The sequence below is a fragment of the Typopeltis vanoorti genome, chromosome 25 (genome assembly GCF_054136105.1).
Source record: "Typopeltis vanoorti isolate ZY-2024b chromosome 25, IOZ_Tvanoo_1.0, whole genome shotgun sequence".
NCBI classification, from domain to species: Eukaryota; Metazoa; Arthropoda; class Arachnida; order Uropygi; family Thelyphonidae; genus Typopeltis; species Typopeltis vanoorti.
Genome location: NC_143573.1, coordinates 18,242,973 through 18,268,252, shown reverse-complemented (window position 1 = coordinate 18,268,252; position 25,280 = coordinate 18,242,973). Strand labels below are relative to the sequence as shown.

Here is a 25,280-nt window from a genome sequence, read left to right as displayed (position 1 = left end):
GGAACGGATCTTGTTGAGTAAGAACATGCTATAATACTGCGTGATTTCCAAAATTATAAAGTATCATTTACGAGGGTTAAGGGAAACGTCTATTCTGTTTCGAGTATTTAGTGTCGTCAATACGATTACCAGCTGTCTAGATAATCTTACTTCCATCTGAAGAGAGGGGGTGTTTTTGAATATCCGTATGGGGATCAGTCTTTCGGCTTAACATAACCTGTTCGTGCAAAACAAGAAATTTTTGATTTTATAGCATTCTCCTACAACCGGATTTAATATTGGAAAGGAAAAGAAATGTCGAAACTAAGTTCACGCGGTGAATGCATTAAAATATTTTTTTTTTTAATCTCAAAAGAGTGGTATTTGCAAATGACCTCTACAGATGATCTTATTTCTTAGTGAATACCTGCTGGAGAAATTCACAATGTAGACCGACTTCTCATTTATCTAATAAAGGGATTTTAGGATATTTTCACACTTGTAGAAAATATCCAAATGCTTGTAGAGGGAAGAAACCAACTATCTAGATCAGGGGTTTCCAACCCTATGCCCGCGGGCACCATGGCGCCCGTTGACCGATTTGTGTGTGCCCGCCGCTATTCAACCGTGTGCCGTATAGTTTGAAATAATCACGCAACAATTCATGGCATGCTATATGACGCATGTTAATGACACATGACGAGTATTAAACGCATACAATGTAAAGTAGACGCACATTCGAAGTTGTTCATTCCAGTTTCAGAACTGGAATATCATCATATTCTCCTAATTATGAAGCACTGGCGAATGAAATGCAATGCCAAAGATCGCACTAACTTACATATATATATTTAAATTTTTATATAATGTAAACTTTTAAGTAATAAAACATTTGATCATAATGTAAACTTTGTAGAGCCTGTGTAGCTCAGTAGAAGTGGCATTTGCACTCTACGGCGCTTGATCGCACGAAGAAAGGATTTGGTGGTTCAAATCTAGTCGCCGACTAGAGGAAATTTTTCTAAGCCTTTTTTCGACCGGTTCCCGAGTTAGTCGATCTCTGGCACGGGCTAGCGGGCTTTTTCTCCCGGAAACTCGGGTTTTTCGTCCCGTAAACTCAAGAAAATCGACCGTCGAACCCACACTATTTTCAGATATTAAAACTATTGTGTTAGGTTTAGGGACCACGAGATAGCGGCACTAGCTTGCCGCCTTCTCCGCTTTCTGAAAATTTAATTTCAAAAGAGAAATTATCATACATTGAAAAATTGCTTACTTTATAAATGAAAAAATTTCATAAATGAGAAACAAAGGGGGGGAGCTAGCGAAGTAAGAGGACGTGCAAATAGAGACGGAAATAAAAACAAAATACCACCGTGCTACGGCCGAAAGCTAAGACCGCATTTTTGCTTGGAAGTTCCGAGTTCGCCCACCCCACCCCCACCCCATAATGCCAGAGGTATATTTTTGAACTAAATTTGAGTAGTTGATCGTTACTTGCCTAGTGAACCTTCCAACAAACACATAAGTCAGTTAGATAGCACAGCATAGCAAATGGTTACCTGGGTTGTGTTTCTAACATAACCGAAATTGCTGAGAAAACTGGGTAACATAATTTGCACCGGACGAATTGTAAACAGTATTATTTATAACTGAGCGCCAATTGAACAATAAACAAACTTCTTTCATATCACTTGCAAGCAGACTTCGATAAATGTCTACAATCAGTGGGATAGTTAGCTTTTTGGTTTGCGTGTGGGTATACTAGGATATCCATTAATAATAGTTCGGATTTCTGACACCCGAGATCACTTTTTCGTGTTATTATTTTCGTTGGTCTTAATAATTAACTAAATGCTAGTGGTGAACCTGCTTTGTATCGTTCCCATTTTTCGGATTTTTTTCTTAAAAGCGTTTGTCTTCACTTAGGTAATTGCCCCCTATATCACTTAGTAAGAAGAAATGCGAAGTAAATTTTAACAGACAGATTTTCGAATGGATTATTCAATAACATTTCTCTAGAGGGTTAAAACCCTGGTTTTGAACATGGGTTACGATCTTTTCAAACAAATTAGGTTTAGCGTGCAAATTCTGGAGTAGCAGGTTTAACGGTATAAAATTTGAACAAGAAACAGGTATATTCATATTTAATTTCATAGGTAATGTCTTCCTTAAATTCAATTCTTTATGTTGTTGCATTTAAATAATTTTGTCGGAATGATGAAAACCTTTGATTTCAAGCATCGATGATACCTAAAACGGAAAGCCCAACCCATTGAACTGTAAATAGCATCAGTTGTCCTTCTTGCGTGGTTATCTACAGTAGAAACTTACCAACTGGCGTATAGCATTCTAGAAAATACAGGATTACGTAAGAAAAAGAGCTACTAAGATGTTACGCTCACTTTACAAATGTGGAAGAAATTACACCTTACTGAAGAAATTTTTCCACAAGACATGGGAATACTCTAGACATGTCGAACTACAAGTGGAAGAACAAATCTGCCAGCAAAACAGTATTCATCCAGGGCAAAATCTATGTACACATGATGATTTGAAGAAGCCGTAAGCATCTGGTGACCATATTTCGATGACGTGCTTAATTTGCCTGAAAGGATTAAAATAGCGAGAAAAAATGGCTGCACGTTTGAAACACTAACATCTACGACAACAGCGCGTTTTTTACAAAAAAAAAGTCAGTCTAATTTATCTGGGTGTTCTAATTAAAACGCAACAAACGCATATCCTTAAAGGAATGTCACATACGCTGGAAAGAGAGGAGATTTAGATATTCCAAATTAATTTACGTAATGTACGAAAGTAAAACCGGATTCTGTTGCTCTTGGCTGAGCTCCGCTCTTTTAGAGCGTAGCAAAAATAGGAATTTAAAAATTAAAAAAAAACTTTTTTTAAATAAACTTCCGTCTTTTTTAACGTTTCTGAATGAACATGTGGAATGTATTGCAACCTACGACCTGTGGTAGTACACAGTTGAGATGGTTTTCAGAAGCAATTACGTAAATATTATGGACGACAGGATGGATTAAATGGTATCATTAAGGATGGAGCAGCAGCATGTAATTAGACATTAATACGTTAATTATTATGATTTAGTATGTTCATAGCGGTAAGGATAAGGGTAGTTGACGTGAGCAATTATCATGTTTCGCCAGATGTTCATAAATTCGCTTTGTCATTGCTCTCTAAAAGGGTTTTATATCCAATTTAAGTATTATCCAAATGACAAGGGACTGACTGATGGATTTTATTTGAATCCTATAATTTTTTTCAAACATCCAACGATCTTGCTTTTCCTTTAAACGAACCATTTGCAGAAGCAAAGTTTGGCAAAGCACGTGTCAGAATGGAACCCACTTAAGAAACATTTAAAGTTAAATTTACGTTAGCACCGCAGGTGATCTAAGGGTGCCTAATCCGGATACTACAGAATAATAGAATAAACCTATCTTTATTCATATGGTTACTGAAATATCTAATTTCTGTAATAATGAAATTGGAGAACTAGGCGTTCATTAGTAAGGGCTTTGCTTAATTGAGAGAGGGACTAATGTGACCTACCGGCACTTTTTCACATCCAATTAGCTGGCCTGGTTGGCCAAGTGGTTAGCGTATCCGCTCTCCAGCCAAGAGGCTGCGGTGCGAATCCTACTAACCTTTTAACATATGTACTGCTGTAACCGGTGTCCCGGTGGAGTATGACCTTTGATGTGCTTGCGCCATAAAAAGCAAATGTAAACATCCAATTGAAACCAGTACTGATTTTTAAAAAGTTACTTGAATACAAGGCGAGCTTAACTGCCCCTTTCTCTAACGACAACGACCAGTGGGTACGGCAATTGCTTTTAAATTGATCTTTTGTTTGATGTCTATTTTTAATGCACCATACAACTGTGGAATTTTTTTTTCTCTTTGGAATTTTTTTTTTTCACAAGCTTTTCGAAGTTGATGTTTGTTTTTATAAAATCTTACCACTTCATCTCAGATTCTATGCGATGCCATTACTGCACCTTTTAGATATTCCAGTGAACAACATATGCATAAAGGTATGCGTACTCATACTTGATATAAATGTTACCTTTCTCTGTAATTGACGTCATAGAGGCAGGCAAAAGGTACAGTTCCTCAGAATCCTTTTAAGCTTACCTAATTTTCGGATGGGTTGTGAACTCAAGACGTTTACTAACTTGCGATTATATTAATTATTCCATATAATCTTTCACTGAATTTTTAGAAATCTAGTGTTCTCTCCCCCCCCCCTTCCCCCGATCTGAGACTTTGCATTCATATAGCTTTATAAGGACAGCAATCATGAGATTAATTACCGTAAAATATTGCACTTTGGCATTTCCTTTCGTTTCAACTACTTCACACCCCATCTATGAGTGCGTCTTTACGCTGAAGTGATGTCGCACCAGAAGAAACTTTCCTGCATGTCACTTGCTACGAATACTTACAGACAAGAACTTTTTTTTTTTTTTACTTAAGTACAAAAGAAGTCAAGCATCAAGGAGTAAAGATGACGGACTTACGGTCCACTTACAGTGTCGTCATGGAAGTCATCTACTCGTAGATGGAAGAACAATCCGGCAAAGAGGGCGGCGATGTTGGCAGTGTAGCTAGCGAGGAAAATGACGCTGAAGCAGCCCCAGATGTTGATTAGCACCTTGTTAGGCCATGACTTAGGGGCCTTGAAGGCGACGAGGTGACTGAACAAAAGTGACCACATGACCCAAAGGGCGGAGGCAAGGCTGAAGTTTTTAGTTCGCTGTCGCCCCCACGGATTCAAACCGAAAGGGCTGAACCATTCGTAAATGGCTGCGGCGACGGCAGTGGCACTGAGGGCAGCGAAAATGGCGACCCACAGCTGAACGCTGAACGGCACCAGGAACGCTGAGAGAGGCACCTCGCGATACTGGGAGTAGGTGAGGCACGAGACTCCGGAATGGAAATAAGGGACGGAAAAGTCGATCACTTTGGACCTGGAACTCGTCATGCTGAAGGCTGAAAATGTTAAGTGGGCAGCACCGCTGATGAGGTCAGCCGTGATTCCATTCCATTTTGTTCCGCGTTTCATTCCGAAATATCCATCAGCAACTAGGTAAAGGTCAATATCAAAATAAAGATTGCGAGAAATGGCTACCATAAGGTCGATGGAGATACCGGTACAGCACGACACATCGTACGTTATCCCTTCGGAGCGGCCAGCGGCATAGTCGGTGAAGATACTGACAATCTCCTGCTTGATACTAGTGTTCACACGAAGGCACGGAATCCCTAGAAGACAGCTACCGTTCTCCACCCTCGTCGAAGGCTTGACGAAAGGAGGGGCAAACGCAGTCACCACACGAAATCTTTGATGTCCTCGAGCACGGAACGCTCCTCTCGTAGGCCCCAACCAGAGCATCGTCTCAATGGATACTCTGGATCCAGTGATGTTGCCAATAACCTTTAGCGTATTACCACTCTCGGAATTTTGAACAAGATTGAAGATCTCGAACACTGGAGGACTAAGTCCTTCTCTGGATACGGGTAGCTCTCTTTCCAGCTGTCGTCTCACTACACTGGAATTAGAAATTGAAAATCGTAAGCACTTCAGACAGGAAAGACATTTCACTTCAAATTTTTAAAAAAAATGAGAACAGATTGCAGCAACAGGCTTTTATGTTATTTTTTTCTTTTATTTTTAGTATTCATTTAACGAAATATTTCAGAGCAAAAATTATAACCATAGCAACGCTGGAATTCCATATGAAAGATATTTTATATATTCTAATTTTTCCCCTTGTTTCTCGGCGACGACGGTGAAGTCACGAAGTGTAAGTATTTACGGATTTGCTTGGGCCTAATTCTCGAAAGCAGTTAACAGCAGAATAACCTCCCAGGTAGCATGCTGATCGAAATTTTGTCTCGCTATAAATCACCCCCCTGGCAAGTAATCAAACCTACCGTAAGTTATTTCGAAAGAATGTAAACAAGACCAGAACTCAACTGGCAAGTCCAAGACAGAAGGTTCCATTTTGCTCGCTGCAGGTTGGTTTGCAGCATTGAAAGCATTTACTTGTTACGTCGTATTATGTCTATTTGGTTAATACTCCGGTGTCTTATTTTTTCATTAACCTACGTTTTACACAACTGTATACTGTGAATAAAGGAAGGAGTTTAAAATAAAGATTTTTCGTAAGGTAAGAGCATACACTATTCTTTCCTCGTATGGGATTCATATGACCACTCCTGCGATAATTTTCACTTAGAGAAGCAGAAATGTGCATGTCGTGATGTCTTTTATCATCGTTAAATCTGTTTGTTTTTGATCATCTTCCTCCACTTGAATAATAACAATACTTCATCTCATTCTATTTGCTGCATTTTAAACAAAATGCGCATAGTTAAATCGAGGTATTCCCTGCTGTAAAACACACGCTAGGAACAGCTTGCGTGTTTATTTGCATCTCGGCGAACATTTCCTGGTTTTATTTACCTTTCTGTATCGCTGTATTTCATGATGTAAAGTTGATGATATAACGGGCATTGCGTAAAGAACAGGAAAAACTATCATCCATTATAATTGATGGAATGATAATCCTTGTTCCCCTCCATCTTAACTTTTGCGCTAGAAATACACGCCCCTGTAAACGAAGTCGAGTTTCACCATTGTTCCTCTAGCGTTAATCCGACATTGAAAGGCGAATGATACCTTCGTATTTGTTAATCAAGAGGAAGTTTAAATTAGAGTAAAGTAGCATTAAGTATTCTCATTATCTCAGCTTGAAGATTCCTTACATTACGTAAACATTACAAAAGTACGACATTCATACTAAAGGGGAATATGAAATATCTTCACTTGTTGAGAAATTTGGTAGTTCTCAACAAGCAAAGTATATTTTAAATCATGAACTAGTCTATTTAAAACTAAACTAAGCAGAGAATGGTTAGAACATTCAGGTTGTTGCGAGAAATAGAGAAAATTCAGAATTCATCAATTGCAGGGATTCTTCAGTTTTGTCTGAGAACAGCAACTATACTCATTAGATGACTGATTGTAAAAAAAAAAAAAAAAGGTTCCTGCTTATGGCTTTCATAGTATCGTTCCAAGAATTACCTGATCTAAAAAACAAAAAAAAAGCAATGATCCTTGGGAGGATTATTTGCTCCAGTCATGACTTTCCTCCCAAACGTGTCTACCATGCCCAAAAGGGAACAAACTAAAATTCTTCGTTGAGCGAAAGCAGTGATAGTTTCCATACGTTCTGTGTTACAAAAACTGTTTACCCTACCTTAATAGTATTTGGTTACTGAACACTCCCACAGTTTCCAGCATGATTAGTTTCTATTCTGCTTCAAAACAAGAAAACTAAGGGGGAGGAGGAGAGAGAGCGGTCGCTTGCGTATCTAAATCTTCTATGAAGATATTTTTATGTTTTTTGTAGGCTCGAAGAAAAGCTGACCGTCATACGTACTATAAGATGAACATATGCATCCCATCAGGAAACATATGAACGTCCCATTGCCTGTTCTATTAAATAGTCAATGGGTGTGCACGCTCTCCCAAGACTTGATTCTCTGAACCCCATAAACGTGACAAAGTATTACTTCCGAAGTGGCACGAAACACCCAGCAGTTGTTCGTACCGTTGAATGAGGCATTAAAGAAGTGACATCGTGATTATGAATCATTAAAAGTGCAACGAAGGCACCCCTCCACAACTCTTGCAAGATGGTGCATTCAGTACGTCACCGGAAGTGACGTATTCCGAGCGTTCGATGTGTCACTCCATGTACGACTATAAAACGCCAAGCAAGAACCACAAACTACCATGGTCTTGGAATGAGGTTGTACTATTATTTTTAATTACGCCATTGTTGTGATATAGTTAATATTTTATTTATTTTGCAGTTTGTGTGTGTGTTATTAAGCATAGCAGTTTATTTTATTTATTTTTAATGATGAATGCGATGTTGTACGTGATGTGTTTTGAAGTCCGGTGTGTATGTATTTGAGGCTGAGGAAAAATGGTTTCCTTAAGGAGAGCATGAGTGAGTTTTTTGCGGAGGTAGATAGGATCGGGTATCCTTTTTTTGGGGGGGGGGAGATATTTACTGGCAGGGTAATAGGTATATCTTTGGGAGTGGGGGGGAGGTGTTCTTTTAATGCGGTGGCATGGGTATGGTGTTTCTGACTTGAAGTGAATTGCATGTCTGTATTGGAGGTTGGTGGAACACAATCCAGGGTGTTTAGTTCTTGGGGCCCGTGTTTCTGGTATTGTTTTTCTCACGTTTCATCTACTTGTTCATTTCAATGACTAAATGGTCAGATTAGCATCGAATCGTTTGCTATTATAAGGCAGAATTAAAGGGCTATCTTATCGAGGTAATATATTGTTTTCATTTTATCACTGTATTTATTAACAGACAATTCGTTTGTTCCAGAATTATCTTTTTTTTTTTTTTTCAGTTATATGCGAAAACTAGTCATAGTAACACGGTTCTCAATCGCTTGTTTTATAATTGAATTTCCATACCGTACTGTTTTCTTCTTTTTATAATCGATTTTCTGATTATCGTTGAGCCACATCTTATCTGATCTGACACTTATTTTTTGCTCCTTGCTCTTCACGTCCTTCCGATATTCTCTTGCCGCTTTTTTAAATTTTCTCCGATTCCCGTATCCTCCATCTAATGATTTCTTTTAGTTTCCGAAATGGCGTGATTCTATTCATTTCGACAAACCTTGTTAACAGTTTTACTTGCATTCTTATCGGTTGCCGCTCTTTTCTTCTTGCTAGATTTGGGCGCTGTTTTCCGATACTACATTAATATTACAGTATTGAAACAAAATATCAGGAAATATATCGAATCCTATTCATACACAAGAAATCTGCATTAATATTACTATAAAAACTAATTTTTCTAAGAAAATGAAAGATAAAAATCACATCAATTTCACAGTGTGTTAAATATGTTTTGTTCTGTTAGTGCTTGAATTACCCACTTAGCTGAGTAGTATTTGCATGGATGAAACCAAAAATTTTGGATTCATTTTTGTTCACAGCATGTAACATATGATGCTCGACGAATTCGCAACTCGGCTATTGAGTTATGTGTCATTTGTCATCACGGCCAAATTTAAAGGCGCCTAGAACTGAGTATTCTGTATACAGATAATTTATTTATTTCTAAAACATTCCTCAAAACCATAAAAGGTACGAATACAGGCTATTTTAATAAAGAATAATAACGCTGGCATATATGCCGTTCATTGAAGAAATATTTGATAATTTAATTATTAGTGAACACCAAAAAGAGTAAAGAAATCGTTCTCATTGTAATTCTTGTCCGTAACGTTGTCAATTGGCTACACTACCCTTTTATATGTCGAAAATAATGAATTGTAAGAGCTTTTGCGTTAAATAGATAGTTATTAAGTAACCAACATACCCTTGAACAGGGATATCAATTTCTATTAATAGCAAATTTAGAAAACGAACCTCATAAATAAGAGTTCGTTTTTCGTACGAAAACCTGGCTTAAAAACCATCGGATGTAAAGTGACGAATTAAGTACCGTTTATTTCAGTTACCCAGCTAAAAGGGTGGAATTCTAAATTTGAAGGTTTACTTTGTTTACTAAACCATCATAAAAAAAAAAAAAAATCTCTTACCTGTATAAGGCTGTCGACAACCTTCTCCTCTTCTCATTGGGCTGAAAATTGCAACTGACTCCTGTCTGGTTCCTATAAACATGCATCAGGAGACTGTGATCCAAGTCTTTGATAGCTTCCCGTATTATTTCCAGCACTGATCTTACACTCTGCCGCGTGATTTGAGGGGGTTTCAGGCGAATTGCCATCACCCCCAAAGGATACCGATTCAGATAGCGAACGTCCGCTGCCTTCTCCAGCAGAATCCAAATCCACTCTCCATTTAGAAGATTTAACTTTTCGGCTTCTCGAAATATTTCGATGGCCGTTTCGCCCTCGCAGTAAAGCACAACAACACGCATTTGGCTGTTACTCACTTTGCTTACTTTGTCGAAAACATCTCTGCGGGAATCGGGCAATGTTGAAACGGTAATCCACGGAGGACCTGTTGATAAGGACAACAAACGACGACCAATGGAGACGGCAAAGCGGGTGTCATCGGCGAGGAGAATAACTTGAACCCAGTTGTTCGTACGGAGGAAATAGAAAACAGCATCGGCGAGGTCGGATGGCGAAGGATCAAGGCTCATATACCAAGGGTTAACTTCCTGAAAGAAAAAAAAAAATCCATTGGCGTAAAACCCGAAGGCACATCTGAGTGAAAAATGTCTTCAAAGGGGAAGAAGTGAACAGAATCTTAAATAAATACTTAAATTATCCAAACTAAATTTGGAATTAATTCCATGGGAGGAATAATTGTAAAAAATGAATTTAGCATATAGCTGCTTTTATGCTAAATCAAGACAAAATACATGTACTCTTTAATAATAATGCTGGAGCACAAGAATTCTTTATTTTCTTCATAAAAGTGTTTATGCAGCAGATGCATTAACTTTTTCCCGTAGCGTATTAATCTTGAAAAAGAGGTACAGGCAGTCCCCGAGTCACAGTCGAGATACGTCCTTGAGAACGTCTTTAGGTCGGATTTGTATGCAACTCGGATCCCTGATGAACAGCGCATATATGGTAATAATAAGTTACAGAAACTGTTTTGCTCTTCCTTTTAATTCAAACGAAGAGAACATAAAAAAAAAAACGCATACAAAAAGTTTAGATAGGAGAAATTTCAAAGAAGAATATTAAAGGTTAACACTCACCTAATGTTGCATCAATATCTTGCTTACTGGAAGGGGATTTTTGAAGCAAGAAAGTAGACTAACATTAATCGGAATATGATATCATAAAGAGTATTATCATTATATATTATCAGAGTTTTATCAGTATATTTATGATTATCATAAAGATGATAATCATAAAGAGTATTAGTACTCTTATGTATACCGTGTGACATGTTGACAAATATAAAATTATATTTAAATTAGTTATCAATTACTGGACTAATGAAATATTGTAGTTTCCTCAGGCGAACATCATTAAATTAATTTCTGCTGATTTTCATTGACATATCCCATTCTTTTCACCAAAAATTTATAATATTATAAGTACTTACGAGTGAATGCAGACTTTTTCTCCTGTGTCCTGGAAGTTTACCCCCTCCTTTTGCGTCACAGATAGTGATTAAGCCTCAAGATTTCTTAACACCAAAATTAAACAAAGTCCCTTGTCTCTTATTCATATTAAAATTTAAATCTGTAGGCTTTTAAAAAATCATGGCACTACGGTTTCGAAACAAGCACTTTCACCTTACAATAGGAATGTGCGAATAAAGTATTCAGTATTACTAGATTTGAGAACCGGATACAGACTACCTTGATCTTCAATTTCAGTGGAAACATTTTCTTTATACGTCCTTGCTGATTGTATCATTTGCATTGTATCGATCACTAACATTTGCAACACAGATGTTATTTCGTTCAGTTTTGAGAACAGAGGATACGCCGCCCATTGTTGTAATCGGCTTGCAGGTAATTTTTATGATCGGTCATAAACAGCGGTATTTTTCCCCCACAAATTACTTCCATGTTTAAAAATACACAATTTGGTCACTGACATCACGGAACACAATTTGGGAAACCTGCACTAAATTAAGACTTCATTAAAGGGGGATATTAAGGAAAGGATGATGTCTTAACTTCGATTCGGTTTTGTGATGCTGCTTGACAGGAATAAACAACGAAGTCAGACAGCATTAGAAAAATGTGGTTATAAAGCAATGGAAAATATTTCAGAAGCGATAGCAGTGGATATACGGGAAGGAGGATGTATATCAAGAGCTCAATATTTAATGGAAGGCCTTAGAAAGGCAGAAATTGTAGGTGTATCACGAGCCACATGTGTACAATTGACAAGATATGAAAAGAACAATAGTAGTAGGGGTCCCACTTCTGACCAGATCAAGATCAAGATAAGATAAGGAAAGTGGGCGTGGCTTCCTGACGTCATTGTGAGTGACGTCATGAGTTTGGAATTTCCATGTGAGCAAGTGTGTGAATGGCTTCAGTTCTTGTGTTTTGGTTCGCGTATGGGATTATGGGGGATTTTTTCGGTTCGCCTATGGAATTATGGGTGATGGTAGAGATAAGGATTCGTGTTGTGATTGGTGGGACAGTTTAAACCAAATGCTTCCGGTGTGCGTGGCTTCATGAGTTTGGAATGTTTGGAATTTCCATGTGGGCAAGTGTGTGAATGGCTTCAGTTCTTGTGTTTTGGTTCGCGTATGGAATTATGGGAGATGGTAGAGATAAGGATTCGTGTTGTGGGTGTGTGTTGTTTTCAGATGTAGATACGTGACGTCATTTGTTATTTGTAAATAAATGTCGTCATTTGTTATTTGTAAATAAGTGACGTTGTTGTTTTGAATGGAAAGGATGATATTAGTGGATAAGAAATCGTGTCGTGATTGGTGGGACACTTCTGACCAGATCAAGATCAAGATAAGATAAGGAATCGTGACGCGAATGTTTGTTGTTATTGAGTTTGGAATTTCGCTGGGCCCCCCTTCTGTCAGAAATATCACGTGGTGTGATGATAAGATATCTTTGAATTTTCCCAGGGTGGCACACATCCGTCATTGTCGTCTATGGGAATTCTTAGAGTATGTCGTGATTAGATTTTTCTGAATAATTAATTATATACTGGTGTCACTCAAACATACGGTTTTTTTTTTTTTTAAATTTTTATATAGATGGTTGTACTAATTTTCCAATACATTTGGGGTATTTGTTTCCTGTTAAAGGGTGGGAATTCTTATAGTAAGTCGTGATGGCGGCAGCCTTTCGAGCTTTTCTGAATAATTAATTATATACTGATGTCACTCAACACACATACTTTTTTTTTTTTTTTTCCATACCTCATCTGTATTTTCTTCTATATACATATTCTAATCAAGTTCATATTTTATTCATAATTCATCCGGATATTTTGATTTGTCTAAAAGTAAGATAAGGAATCGTGACGCGAATGTTTGTTATGAGATGTAGATAAGTGACGTCATTTGTTAGTTGTAAATAAGTGACGTTATTGTTTTGAATGGAAAGGGAAATATATTAGTGTATAAGAAATCGTGACAAACATACAGTTTTTTTTTTTCTTCTCTAGATGGTTGTACTAATTTTCCAATACATTTTGGTTATTTCTTTCCTATTAAAGTGTGGGAATTCTTAGAGAAAGTCGTGATGGCTCTCGTGTTTCGATCTTTTCTGAATAATTAATGGGGGGTGGGGGGGGGGGGGGGTGGGGGGGGGGGGGGGTGGGGGGGGGGGGGGGTGGGGGGGGGGGGGGGTGGGGGGGGGGGGGGGTGGGGGGGGGGGGGGGTGGGGGGGGGGGGGGGTGGGGGGGGGGGGGGGTGGGGGGGGGGGGGGGTGGGGGGGGGGGGGGGTGGGGGGGGGGGGGGGTGGGGGGGGGGGGGGGTGGGGGGGGGGGGGGGTGGGGGGGGGGGGGGGTGGGGGGGGGGGGGGGTGGGGGGGGGGGGGGGTGGGGGGGGGGGGGGGTGGGGGGGGGGGGGGGTGGGGGGGGGGGGGGGTGGGGGGGGGGGGGGGTGGGGGGGGGGGGGGGTGGGGGGGGGGGGGGGTGGGGGGGGGGGGGGGTGGGGGGGGGGGGGGGTGGGGGGGGGGGGGGGTGGGGGGGGGGGGGGGTGGGGGGGGGGGGGGGTGGGGGGGGGGGGGGGTGGGGGGGGGGGGGGGTGGGGGGGGGGGGGGGTGGGGGGGGGGGGATTCGTTGCGTAAACATATTTTAACAATACAGCTAGTATAATCACGGGTCTCGGTAGCGTGGCCCGTGAATAGAAATTTCTCAGCCTGTAGTGCGATGAAAGCAACTACAGACTCGTATCAAGAAGAAACAAAAATACGAATTTCAAGTTAAGTTTACGTAGTCAACAGTGGCTAATACATTGAGAAATGGCTAGCAAAGAGACATTAATTATACGCTGGTTTGGGATGTAATTGACTGCGTACTTTATCGAACAGAACTTCAGTGTTAATTTCGTTCAGCAGGAAAACTTTCGAAAGCGTGGCCTTTTGCTTGCTAATAGGAAACTCTGTGAACAGCAGAGCATGTTGAATATCATTTCACGTGTTCCTCATTCAAGCTCGGAATTTTCGATGCATGTAAATTAAGGCTATTTTTGGACGTTGTTAGTTCCTTGCTATCATTAAGTCTCAATAACCGAAGCGTGCTTTAGAAAGTTTCTGAAAGAAAACAGTTATCACAAGTCCTTAAAACGACTAAACTTCTGACAGTAGAGAACTCAAACTGTACTTGAAATACTCGGAATACTGCACTAATTCTAACAGAAGGTTTCGCTTCGTCGATGTCAGCGGAAAACTGTGGTGTATATCTGTGATATGAAGATGTGCGAATAGTCACTAAAACTTGTTTCAAAAGTGTTTGTTTTGATTTGGCGTAATCGTAAAATGGAAAATAGAAACTATAGAATTTTCTGGTAAGAAGGTAAACTGACGTATGTACTTTTCTTATTTGAGAAGCTTTTTATACAAGGATTGGAACAAAGAAGAGCTCCACGCAAACAATGAGTATGCTTTACGTGATGACAGACAGAACCACCACCTGTTACATACGCAAGGAAAAGTGTTTTTAATCTATATAGAAATATAGATTAAAAACACTTTTAATATGGAAATGAGTAATTTACATACACAGTGATTATGAAATCTGTTTTTCTGAATTTAAGTCACATTATACGTTACACAGATTTCACAACATTTCGATGTACAGTATGTACTTTCAAAATTAGGAATATAGATTATAACAATCGCTCTCTCTTTTCACGTAGTAAGTATTATGGATTTATTGATGCATCCACTTCGAAGAACGGAAGCAAATTTTATGTAATTGGCAATTCCCTAGTTTAAATTATATCTATATGTGCTCGTGAATTACATAAATAGAAGTTAAAAATAAAACTGGATTATTACACAGCAGACCGAATTCCCCTGTAGCACGAGATGGGATGAAAGACGAAGCGTCTCTCTTTATGAGAAACAACAGCTAGGAAGATATTGCTACCCACAGGTTAACATAACAGAAGATGCTAACAATACAACATATACAGTATATAAATAAAGAAAGAAAAAAAACTGTGATTAGCTTTCATGTGGAGATTATAAGGCTGGTAGCAACATTAGCATAAATGCATGTTTACGGCCCGCTGAGATTTTTCCATAGGGAATACTGAAAGAAAACTTTCAACGCTCCATGAGGAAACAGAACCTCGAGAATATCCGACTATTCTTTTTCAAGATTTTCTAGAAAATAAAGAGTTCATTATTTGTTAGAAGGCATTTCTGCAGGGGTGATCATTAGAAAGGTGCATCCCATGCCCTAACAATAGTTTGTAATGCACAAACCAAAAACGAGGACTCTGCTGCAAACAAACATATCACTCACTATAGCAGCTGGCTGAATAAGTAGATGGCGCTGTCTTCGCTCTAGCCAGTTAAAAGAGTGAGGGTTAGAATCCTACCGTATATACAGAGTTCATGAATCACATCCAGTGGCAGTTGAATTTAATTCCATCCACTGGTGGCCTGCAGTGCTTTTTGAAAAGTTTCTGGATCTGTAAAGAAATATTTTTGGATTATTTAACCTTTGCTTCATCCATGATACTAAAGGTACTTATCACGTGTGGATGGAATATTTTCCTTCCACGAAGAATAGGACCAAATAATTTCATGTATCGATTATGTACAGAAGATCATAACTTATAAGACACTAATGCTGTCTGAGCTCTGTAAGATCCTTCCTCAACAAGTGAAACACTTGTCGAGCAAGGACTTTACAGAGAACATTCGATTGTTTTGTAGTTCGACATTAAAAGATTGTTCGTATTTTAACAGGCTTAGTGAAGAGGAGAGATGTTATCAATACGAGTACAGTGGAACAGCGACCCTAGACGTATCTGCAGGACAGAGAGAGAGAGACATAAGCTGGAATACTATTAGCCAAAATACCCGGATCACATTCATTTCTTGGAAATCGTAAGAAAGCAAACGGATGAATTCCTGATTTGGTAAGATGAACGAGGAGACCTGCTGGAATCAACAGCAGAGAAGATTACTAAAACACCCATTCTTAAACTTTCTTACCTCTTTTAAAGAATTTTAATTAGTTCAAAAATTTAATCTGATATACCAAATTTGTTTCGTGTTTGAATCCTTCTCTCAAACAAAAGGCTCAGATTCGTCTCATGTTTAATAGCGTTACAAGAAATCTTTAATGTGATCAGTTAGTGAAGCCGAAGTTTTCCGAACTCGCGATTGTTTCCATTTTATTGCTTCCACAAAAGAGACTCGGGCATAAAAACTGATGTTCTCATAGGACACACTGTACGTGATTATATAAGAATTCACCCTTGTAAAACAGCCCACTGAATATTAACTAACCATATGGTCGTCGATAGATGGCGTTGGTGTAGTTGTGATCAGTTGGTGGATTGAGTTGTGGAGACAGTTGTAGAGCAGGTTCCCTCTCTCCGTGAGTCTTTTGACTCCATGGAGGTGTCAAATAATAATAATGTAATCTTTAGCCGGCCTGGTTGGCCGAGTGGTTAGCGTATCTGCTCTCCAGCCAAAAGGTTGCGGGTTCGAATCCCGTCGTGGGAATGGATGTTGGTGATGGTCTGTGAAAATACTAGCGGTGGACAGTGGATGGCATTGGTGTAGATGATGCGGTTGGTGGATAAGGTTGAGTGGTGGAGACGGAGAGTTACAGAGTAGGTGCCATCCCTCGATGAGTCTTTGGACTCCCTGGAAGTGTCTAATAATAAAATACGCAGAAATCTTTTCAAAACAACTAGAAAAAATAATTGGTGTGCTTTCTGAAGAGGTAAACAAAATTAACATGAAGAGCACCACTGATTAACTACTACTACTACCAGTGGTCCTAACAGGCACTTATGCGCCCACGACCTTACAACTATTCTTTGACTTGGCAACCGTAACGTGTTTAGTCCTATGCCTGTTCTGTGGGACGGAAAACCCGAGTTCCCGTGGTGAAAAAAAAAAAACCTTACTTCAACTTTCGTCGAAAGAGAGAGACCAGATAAAAGTTGCTCACGTCACTTACGAGAATCGAACCCAGGTCTTTCCGATCAAAGGACTTCGTCTACGGCGTCTCAATAATCCGATTAAAGTGAAACAAAATCGTCAGCGACTGATGTATACAGGAAAGAGTTTCTCGAAAATAAAACAGTTTTGAACTCAGAAATATAAGAAAACCGCTTTCCAGACAAGAGCTGAATGAAGAAATTCAAAAGAAAATAACAGATAATTCTTATGCTGCAAGTAACAGGAGGCAAAAATATGATTTTCCGTGTGTGAAAAAAGTGAACAGATGAGGTATGGTGATCGATGTGAAGATTTATCTGTCAATTTTCAGATAACGTTGGGATTCACCCACTTCGGCTGTCAGTAGATGGCGTGCTATCTGTAATATTTCGTGTGGGAAAACGGCTGTTATCTTGTTCAACACACACACTGAGGATATTTTTTTCTCCTATTAAAAGCGTTAATTTGTAAGTTTTGTTAGAGATTTTTTTAAATATAATTTAATCTGTTTATCGTTTCTTAATGGTCATATCTTTTTAATGAACTCTTAGGAATAAATGAGTGAATCGAAAATATAACAATGAAAATCTGAAAGTTATTTCTTCAGACTGACGAATCGCGAGCGCCCACTTCGCTAACTCATAAATCTCAAACCGCTGTCATCATAAACCTAAATAAATAATTCATATCCATTCTGTGTCATAAAACCCAAGGACGGTTTCATGTAACGAACTACACGAAAGATTTCGATGGATCAATCAAAGCAGATGATGTATCAGAAGAAAATCCGGTGTGTTATTTCAGTAACGTCAATTACAGAACGTTGGTCTTTCATAAGTATATATATTTGTACAGTTCCTTTATGTATGGGACAGCTTATTGCAACTAATAAAACATAACAGAAGACCGATCGGTATGCTCATATTACTGGATTTATTGAGAAATCCTGATGTTTAAAAGGGTATCGTTCGGCAACAGACTACTCCTGCTTGGCATGCCTTCAGAAAAAAATCCACATAAGTTTCTGCCTCTGATCATTTGGGAAAGGATGTCTAATTGTGTCATTTCGCTGATATCTTCGACAGGAAGTGGGCTAAACACACGAATGAACTTGTCGCTACTGCGTTAAAGTCCTTCAGCCAACCAAAATGAAATAGCTCCACGTCGTTGTTTGTTGGTATATTTTATTATCGAAAACGTGTTGATCCTGGCTAATATCCATTACCTCACTTTAATAAGTGTCACGTTTTACAGTTGTAAACGTGAAATTCCATAACTTGCTTGATATCAAACACATTTCAAGCTGATTTTCTCGAATAATTTTGGAATGTTAACATAAGAATCCAGTTGAACTTATTAAAACAACCTGATGGAAACTGACGCCTACACTGCCCCTTTCCATTCACCATTGCATACAAATAAAGTTCAAAAAGAGATTAGCACAGCATTCATAAGGGTATTACGTTCTATAGGCACGCATTGCAATAAGAGTAATTCACTTAGCCAAATAGATAAAGTGGCCACCATCTAAGATCATCAGTTTGAATCATATTACAGTATAAATTACAGTGCTAGTCGATTTTCATAGCCAGGTGTGACACCACCTCCCTCTTTTATTGGAGACCAGTAGCGAAGAATCCATAGACAGGGTGTTCCAAAATTCACGCAAGAAGTAATTTTGATAGAAAACACAGGTTTTTAATTAAAAGTTGTAATTTCTTATTGATTCATAAAGTATACAGTATAGGGTTATGCATGGAATAGCATATCGGGTAAATGGCCTCCACGGCTTTGCTGGCACATACGCACTCTTTTGTTGAAAAAGTCCAACGGTTAAGGCACATGATCTGGGCGGCCAATTCTGATCAGCAAAAACGGGAAATTACACGGCCAGGAAATGACTCAGCAGTAATTGAATTGTTTCTCGGACTGTATGGCACGTGGCACCGTCTTGTTGAAACCACATGTCGTCCACATCCATATCCTTGCAATGTAGGCACAAAAAACTGGGTTATCATGTCGCGATAGCGAGCACCATTAACTGTTATTGCCTTACCAGCCGCATTTTCGAAGAAGAATGGACCGATGATGCCTCCAGCCCAAAATCCGCACCAAACAGTGACACGTTGTGGATGCATTTGTTTCTCAACAATCACTCGTGGATTTTCTGAAACCCAAATGCAATGAGACAATTTTGTCGATTAACGAAGCCATCAAGATGAAATTGAGCCTCATCGCTGAAGATGATTTTGTTCGAAAAATAAGCATCCACTTGTTGTTGTTCCATAATCCATTCAACGAAATCTCTTCGCTGTGTGTGGTCATTTTTAATAACCCTGAACTGTTAGCTGTCACGCTGTCTTTTTTTTTCTCGTAGGCAACACTTTACCGCACAAATGGCGCTAAATTTAAATGTTGCGTGAATTTTGGGACACCCTGTATAAACGTAGTATAGATTCCAATCTCTTATTCAATTTGCCATAAAACAATCCTTTACTTTGTCAAGTAAAGGATTAATTTATTTCAAATCGAATAAACTTTACATATTGTGCTCATTTGCTGTTACTAATCGTTAACATAAAACTAGAATTATGCCCTAAAATTATATTTCCTTTTGTTAGATTATTGCCTCAGTTTAAGAAATCGCTATAGGATCCAGTATTTTTTAAAGAAAAAAAAAAGACATCAGCACATTTTCGCTCACACAAGCTGTCGGCAAACAGCGAAAGATAATAGCTTGAACGGAATCTTGGTACAGTCGGCAAGTAACATGTATTTGACCTACTCTCGAGGCCATTAGTACAGCATTAAGATGGTTATTATGCCTCGGAAGCGTACATCGACCACCCTCAGCCGTAATAGGAAGTCTTTGTACTCCAACGGTCTCTATTTTCTGTGCCAGTAATGAGATTCGAAAATGGTTTTCTTCCTTTTTTTTTGAAGACTCTGAAAATAATTTTATTAAATGCCTCCACAAGAGCATTAAAAGACATTTCACGTTTATCGCTCATTTATTTGAAAAAATAGTTGTGCACCTTTTAAAACTGTAGATTTTTCAATTATCGCATCACTTATCTATTTAGTTGAATGACTTTCACAAAAGTATTTTTCCCAATGTCAATATTTGATATCAGAGGGAGCAACTGCATTAACCTGACTTTGTTGCGAACGAAACAGTAATTTATGTTGAGCATAAATTACTGGAAACAGAGCAGTTTGGGGGAAAAAAAAGCTCAAGCAGTAGTTGCTTGCAAATAGTACTTATCTGTAGCAAAGCAGCACGAACTCCAGTTGTTTAATTAAAAGAGCATGATACAACGCGCAGTTTTTTCTGTAATTAATAGTGGTATATTTTAACGAAGTGGCATTAAAGAAAGTGATGCGGACTGTTCTAGCATGAAAAGTGGCCGCCCTAGTGGAATTAAGAGATGTTCAAGTATAGTGGTAATCCTTAAGTATTACCGGTCCTGACAGTGATAATCAACAAAGTGAATTCAGGTGAGTATATTCTGGTATTTATTGATCTGGAGAAAGCATACGATAGAGTGCCAAGGCAAGAAGTCTGGAGGTGTCTGAGGGAGAAGAAGGTGCCGGAGAATTATGTCAGGTTGGTGCGGGAAATGTATAGAAATGTGAAGACAAGTGTTCGGACCTGTTTGAGACAGACAGAAAGTTTTCAAGTAATAACAGTTGGCTTGCATCAAGGGTCAGCATTAAGTCCGTTTCTGTTTAATATTGTGATGGAGGTGGTAACAGAGGAGGTGAGAGAAGATGCACCTTGGACAATGTTGTATGCAGATGACATCTTGCTGTGTGTAGATTCAAGAGAAGAAGCGGAAATTAAAATGGAAAGATGGAGAAAAGTACTGGAAGAGAGAGGTATGAGACTGAGCAGAAGTAAGACAGAGTATATGTGTTGCGCAGTGGGCGGTGGCCAGGAGACAGATCTGGATCTGGAAGGAAATGTCATCAGGAAGGTGAGAGACTTTAGATACTTAGGTTCAACAGTGGAACAAGATGGAGGAGCTGAGAAGGAAGTGGGATGCAGGATACAAGCGGGTTGGAGGAACTGGAGGGAGATGGCTGGAGTGTTATGCGATAAGAGGGTACCGATCAATCTGAAAGGCAAAATTTATAGGACAGTAGTGAGGCCAGCTATGATATATGCTATAGAAACTGTGGCCCTGAGGAAAAATAACATCAGAAGGATGGAAGTAGCAGAGATGAGAATGCTTAGGTGGATGTGCGGTGTGACCAGAAAGGATCGTCTGAGAAATGACTATGTCAGGGGAACAGTGAAAGTTACGAACTTAGGAGTGAAAATACAGGAGGCGAGGTTGAGATGGTTTGGTCATATGATGAGGAGGGAGGACGAATATGTGGGAAGAAGGGTCATGCAGATGGATGTGCAAGGAAGGCGAAAGCGTGGGCGGCCAAAGAAGAGATGGAGGGAGCTGGTAGAAGAGGACTTGAAGATGAAGAACTTGGATGTGGTGACAGCCCAAGACAGGAAGGTGTGGAGGAGACTCATAACAAACAGTGACCCCACTTAAGTGGGAGAAGCTGTAGAAGAAGAAGATATTCCTTATGGGTAGACCTTGTTATATATATACTGTGTATCATCCATACATAGGAAATCCCTAAAATTATAAAAGAACACGTGTCATGTGTTCGGTTCCTACGATATTTAAGATATCTACAGTAGAATTGGAGGGATAATCTGGTATTACAGCACGAAGATCTGCCATGGATAACCCAAATGTTTGCTAAGAATAAAGAACTGTCTTTGACTTTTGTAGATCCAGAGATCGCTTACAATACTGCCCCAAGGAAGATAGTAATAGATGGCGCAGAGGATGTACCAGTGATCTATCTCTCCACTGTAAATTTTGTTACAAAACTTTCAGAGGAATTTGTTATTAGTAAGCAGGCATGTTAGGTCACCAAGGTTGTTTAAGATTGAGTTGGAGAAATGAAACACAATGTGGAATGGGTGTACGCATAGGAGAACGTCTACATTCTCTTCTTTCTTTTCGCTGATAATCAGTTGATCCTCCCACATGATAAAGAAGATGTGGATGATAAAAATGTTGATTACATATATGAAGGTTAAGACCTGAGTGAGGGCCACCTGTTAAAAACCAAGTGCCTATTAGTTGGAGATGATAGTAAAACAGATCTTGAGGTAATGGTAGGTACCATAAATTCAGTGCCTCCACCATGAAGAAGTCGACATAGTATTTCTAACAGGACAGGAACGAGCGGCTATTAGAACGTTTTAGGGATCGTAAGGTCTCAAGGAAATCTAAAAAGAAGCTGTATCACGTGAGTAAGCTATGACCTTCACTATCAGCTAGTAGAAACAAGTAGAAGTTGGGGAAACGGATCATTAGCATTTTATGCTCTGCCAATTGGGAAAATTAAGCTATTAAATTCAAACTTTGTTTAAGAGCTGTTGAATTTAAAGCATATATTTGCTAATTCATGTTAATAGATAGGAGAAAGATGTTTTCCACACATCAAGTCCGTTCCTTACGCTTCGCTCTTTGAATTTGAATATTAGAAGAAAACCGTATTGGACATACGTCATTTTAATATAAAGTTAATGATTTTTTTATTTCCTCCTGAATTCATAGCAGACATTTTTATGGTCTACTGACTGAAATAGATTACTATCATTCATTCGTAGGGAAAACTGGAGTTCAAGCTCTAATATTGTGCAGTTACGTTCATTTGAACAAAATGTTTGAAATTGGATTCACATGTTACAATTAAAATACTAAACCACTATTTTATTGTAGCTGCTTACCTAGTTTTATAGTCCACTTTAGTTAAATAAACTAACCGTTATCAATTAAACTACTTATGTTCGTTTAAGACCAGAACTGTTGCTCTACACAGCAGAATGTCATGTCTTTCGATAAGACAAAACCATTCTCCAGAAAGATAATTACTTAAAGATGATGACACAGCTGAAGTGATAAATACAAAGGTGCAGCTCTAGATCTTGTTGGTAAAATTGTATTTCCAGAAGATCATTGAGAATTTTAACCAGTTAAGTTTTTTAATTAAGGCTTTTAACCAGTTAGTTGATGCTTAATTTACTTTTTTACGCTGAAAAAGTGGTTTATGTGATAGATTACCTCACTAGTTTAAATATTTCTTCCATTCAAATGATCCGCCTAGTAGTGAAGGGTCTGTCGTTAATTATGACTTGCTGTTGTAATTTTGTGTGCATCACGAACGTTATCTGACGTCATCGATAAAGAGTAGAAGGATTTCATTTATTTTAACAAGCTAGAAAATAATGCAATAAGCTAATGGCGTATATTGATCTATCTATAAAGGTTTTCTTGGAGAGGGATGTGACGTCTTATGCACTATTCTAGATGACTTACTGGGACTTTTAATGTCATTTCTGTTACCAGTTATATAAATGTTCACACCCATAAGCCACAATGCAACGTTTAAAATTCCAAAAGCAAAGCCTTAGAGCTTACAAAACATTTTGATGTCATTATCCTTAATTTCCGGAATAACCGTTTACTGAAAATATATCAAAAATTGGTCTTTAGAGTTTTCAATAAATTCGAAAGCCTAGTCAGAGAGCCGAATTCCAGATGATTGGAATAGAGCGCTCATAGTGCCCATTTGTAGAAAAAGGAATAAAGCTAAATGTAAGAATTACTGAGTATTTTTAAGTTATTTAAGAAACGGCTAAGAAAAATTGTGGAGGAAAAGCTTGGAGAAGAACAAGCTGAATTAAGGCGAAATAGAGGTTACCAAGATCAGATTTTTATTTTATGACATATAGTTGAGAAATCATGGGAATATAATATAACAAGGATCAGTATTTAAGTTTTGTAGGAAAATGGCATATGGCAAGGTGCCTAAGACGAAAGCTGTTCAAAGCCCTCCCGCTGTTTGGTGTAAATGGGACATTATATCAAGCACTACATAATCTCTGTTTAAGCTGTAAGCCAACAGTTAAGAGGTCTTACGAACGCACAAACATTGGTAAAAACAAAACTGTTCTCCAATGCAAGTTAATTACTTAAAGATGAACAGTGAAGGAATAAAATACAGGAATATATTTTGATGTTAAATTAGGTGTGTGACAAGGCACATTATGAAGGGAAAAATCGGTATTGATGTTAATCTCTGTTTTTTACTCTACGCAGATGATGTTGTACTTTTATATAAATCCAGGACAAGTTCTTAGGATTCATTGGCCAAATTGAATAATTGTCGTTAATAAATTTTGTATGAAAATAGACAGGAACATTGAAAACGTCAACATCATCCTAAATGGAGAACTTAATGAGCTGGTAAAACATTTCAGCTATTTAGGTACACTTTTGAGTGAAGATGACAAACTAAATTTGCAAATTGACAATTTATTATATGTAATAAGAGAGAGATTAGTTAAAACACTAAATAACACAGCGTTTAAACCAATTTCAAACTATGGATCTGAGAGCTGGTTTAGAAATAACACTCTTGATCACAGACATGGTCACAAATTCCTGTGAAAGATTAAAGAACTTAACACATGGCATCAAGGGCAGTATCATATCAAAACAAGGCTATTTCCAGCTACTTAAAGAATGGGAGAAGACATATTACCTAAACAAGTGTTCTTTGGCAGGAGGAAAACGTAAATGGATTTATACTGTAAGAAGTGCCTTTAGAAAGATTGAAATTTTCAAAAAGCAAGCAAAGAATCAAAAACTCGACATCAGTAGAAATCAAGATAAATATCGACAATGATTAGTACAATATGTTAGATCAAAAGTATCCGGACACCCTCTGTAATTCGTAAACTGACGTCTAGATGTCACTAAGACCTCACTTACCGGTATGAAAGGAGGCACGGAGCTGTGTGTGTTGTTCAGTGATAAGTACGAGCAGAATGGGTAGGTCAAGGGAGCTCAGTGACTTCGAACGTGGACTAGTTATTGATTGCCACATCAGTAAGAAATCTGTCGGAGACATTTCAGCCCTCCTCAAATTGGCCAAGTCAACAGTTGGTGACGAGATTGTGAAGTGGAAACGTGAAGGCACAACCACAACAAAATCACCTTCTGTTAGACTGCGTTTAATAACAGACAGGGACCG

At 38.6% G+C, this 25,280-nt stretch overlaps 1 protein-coding gene across 1 annotated transcript in view; it reads right to left on the bottom strand.

Annotated features, from left to right (window-relative positions):
* LOC150092578 (glutamate receptor ionotropic, NMDA 3A-like) overlaps positions 1–25,280 on the bottom strand; it is a 161,695-nt gene that overhangs the window by 40,151 nt on the left and 96,264 nt on the right. Inside the window, exons 2-3 of the mRNA XM_090414239.1 lie at positions 9,658–10,244; positions 4,541–5,561 (exon numbers count right to left, since the gene is read on the bottom strand). Of these exons, the coding sequence (XP_090270365.1) occupies positions 4,541–5,561; positions 9,658–10,244 (1,608 nt within the window). The remainder of the gene's footprint in view (positions 1–4,540; positions 5,562–9,657; positions 10,245–25,280) is intronic.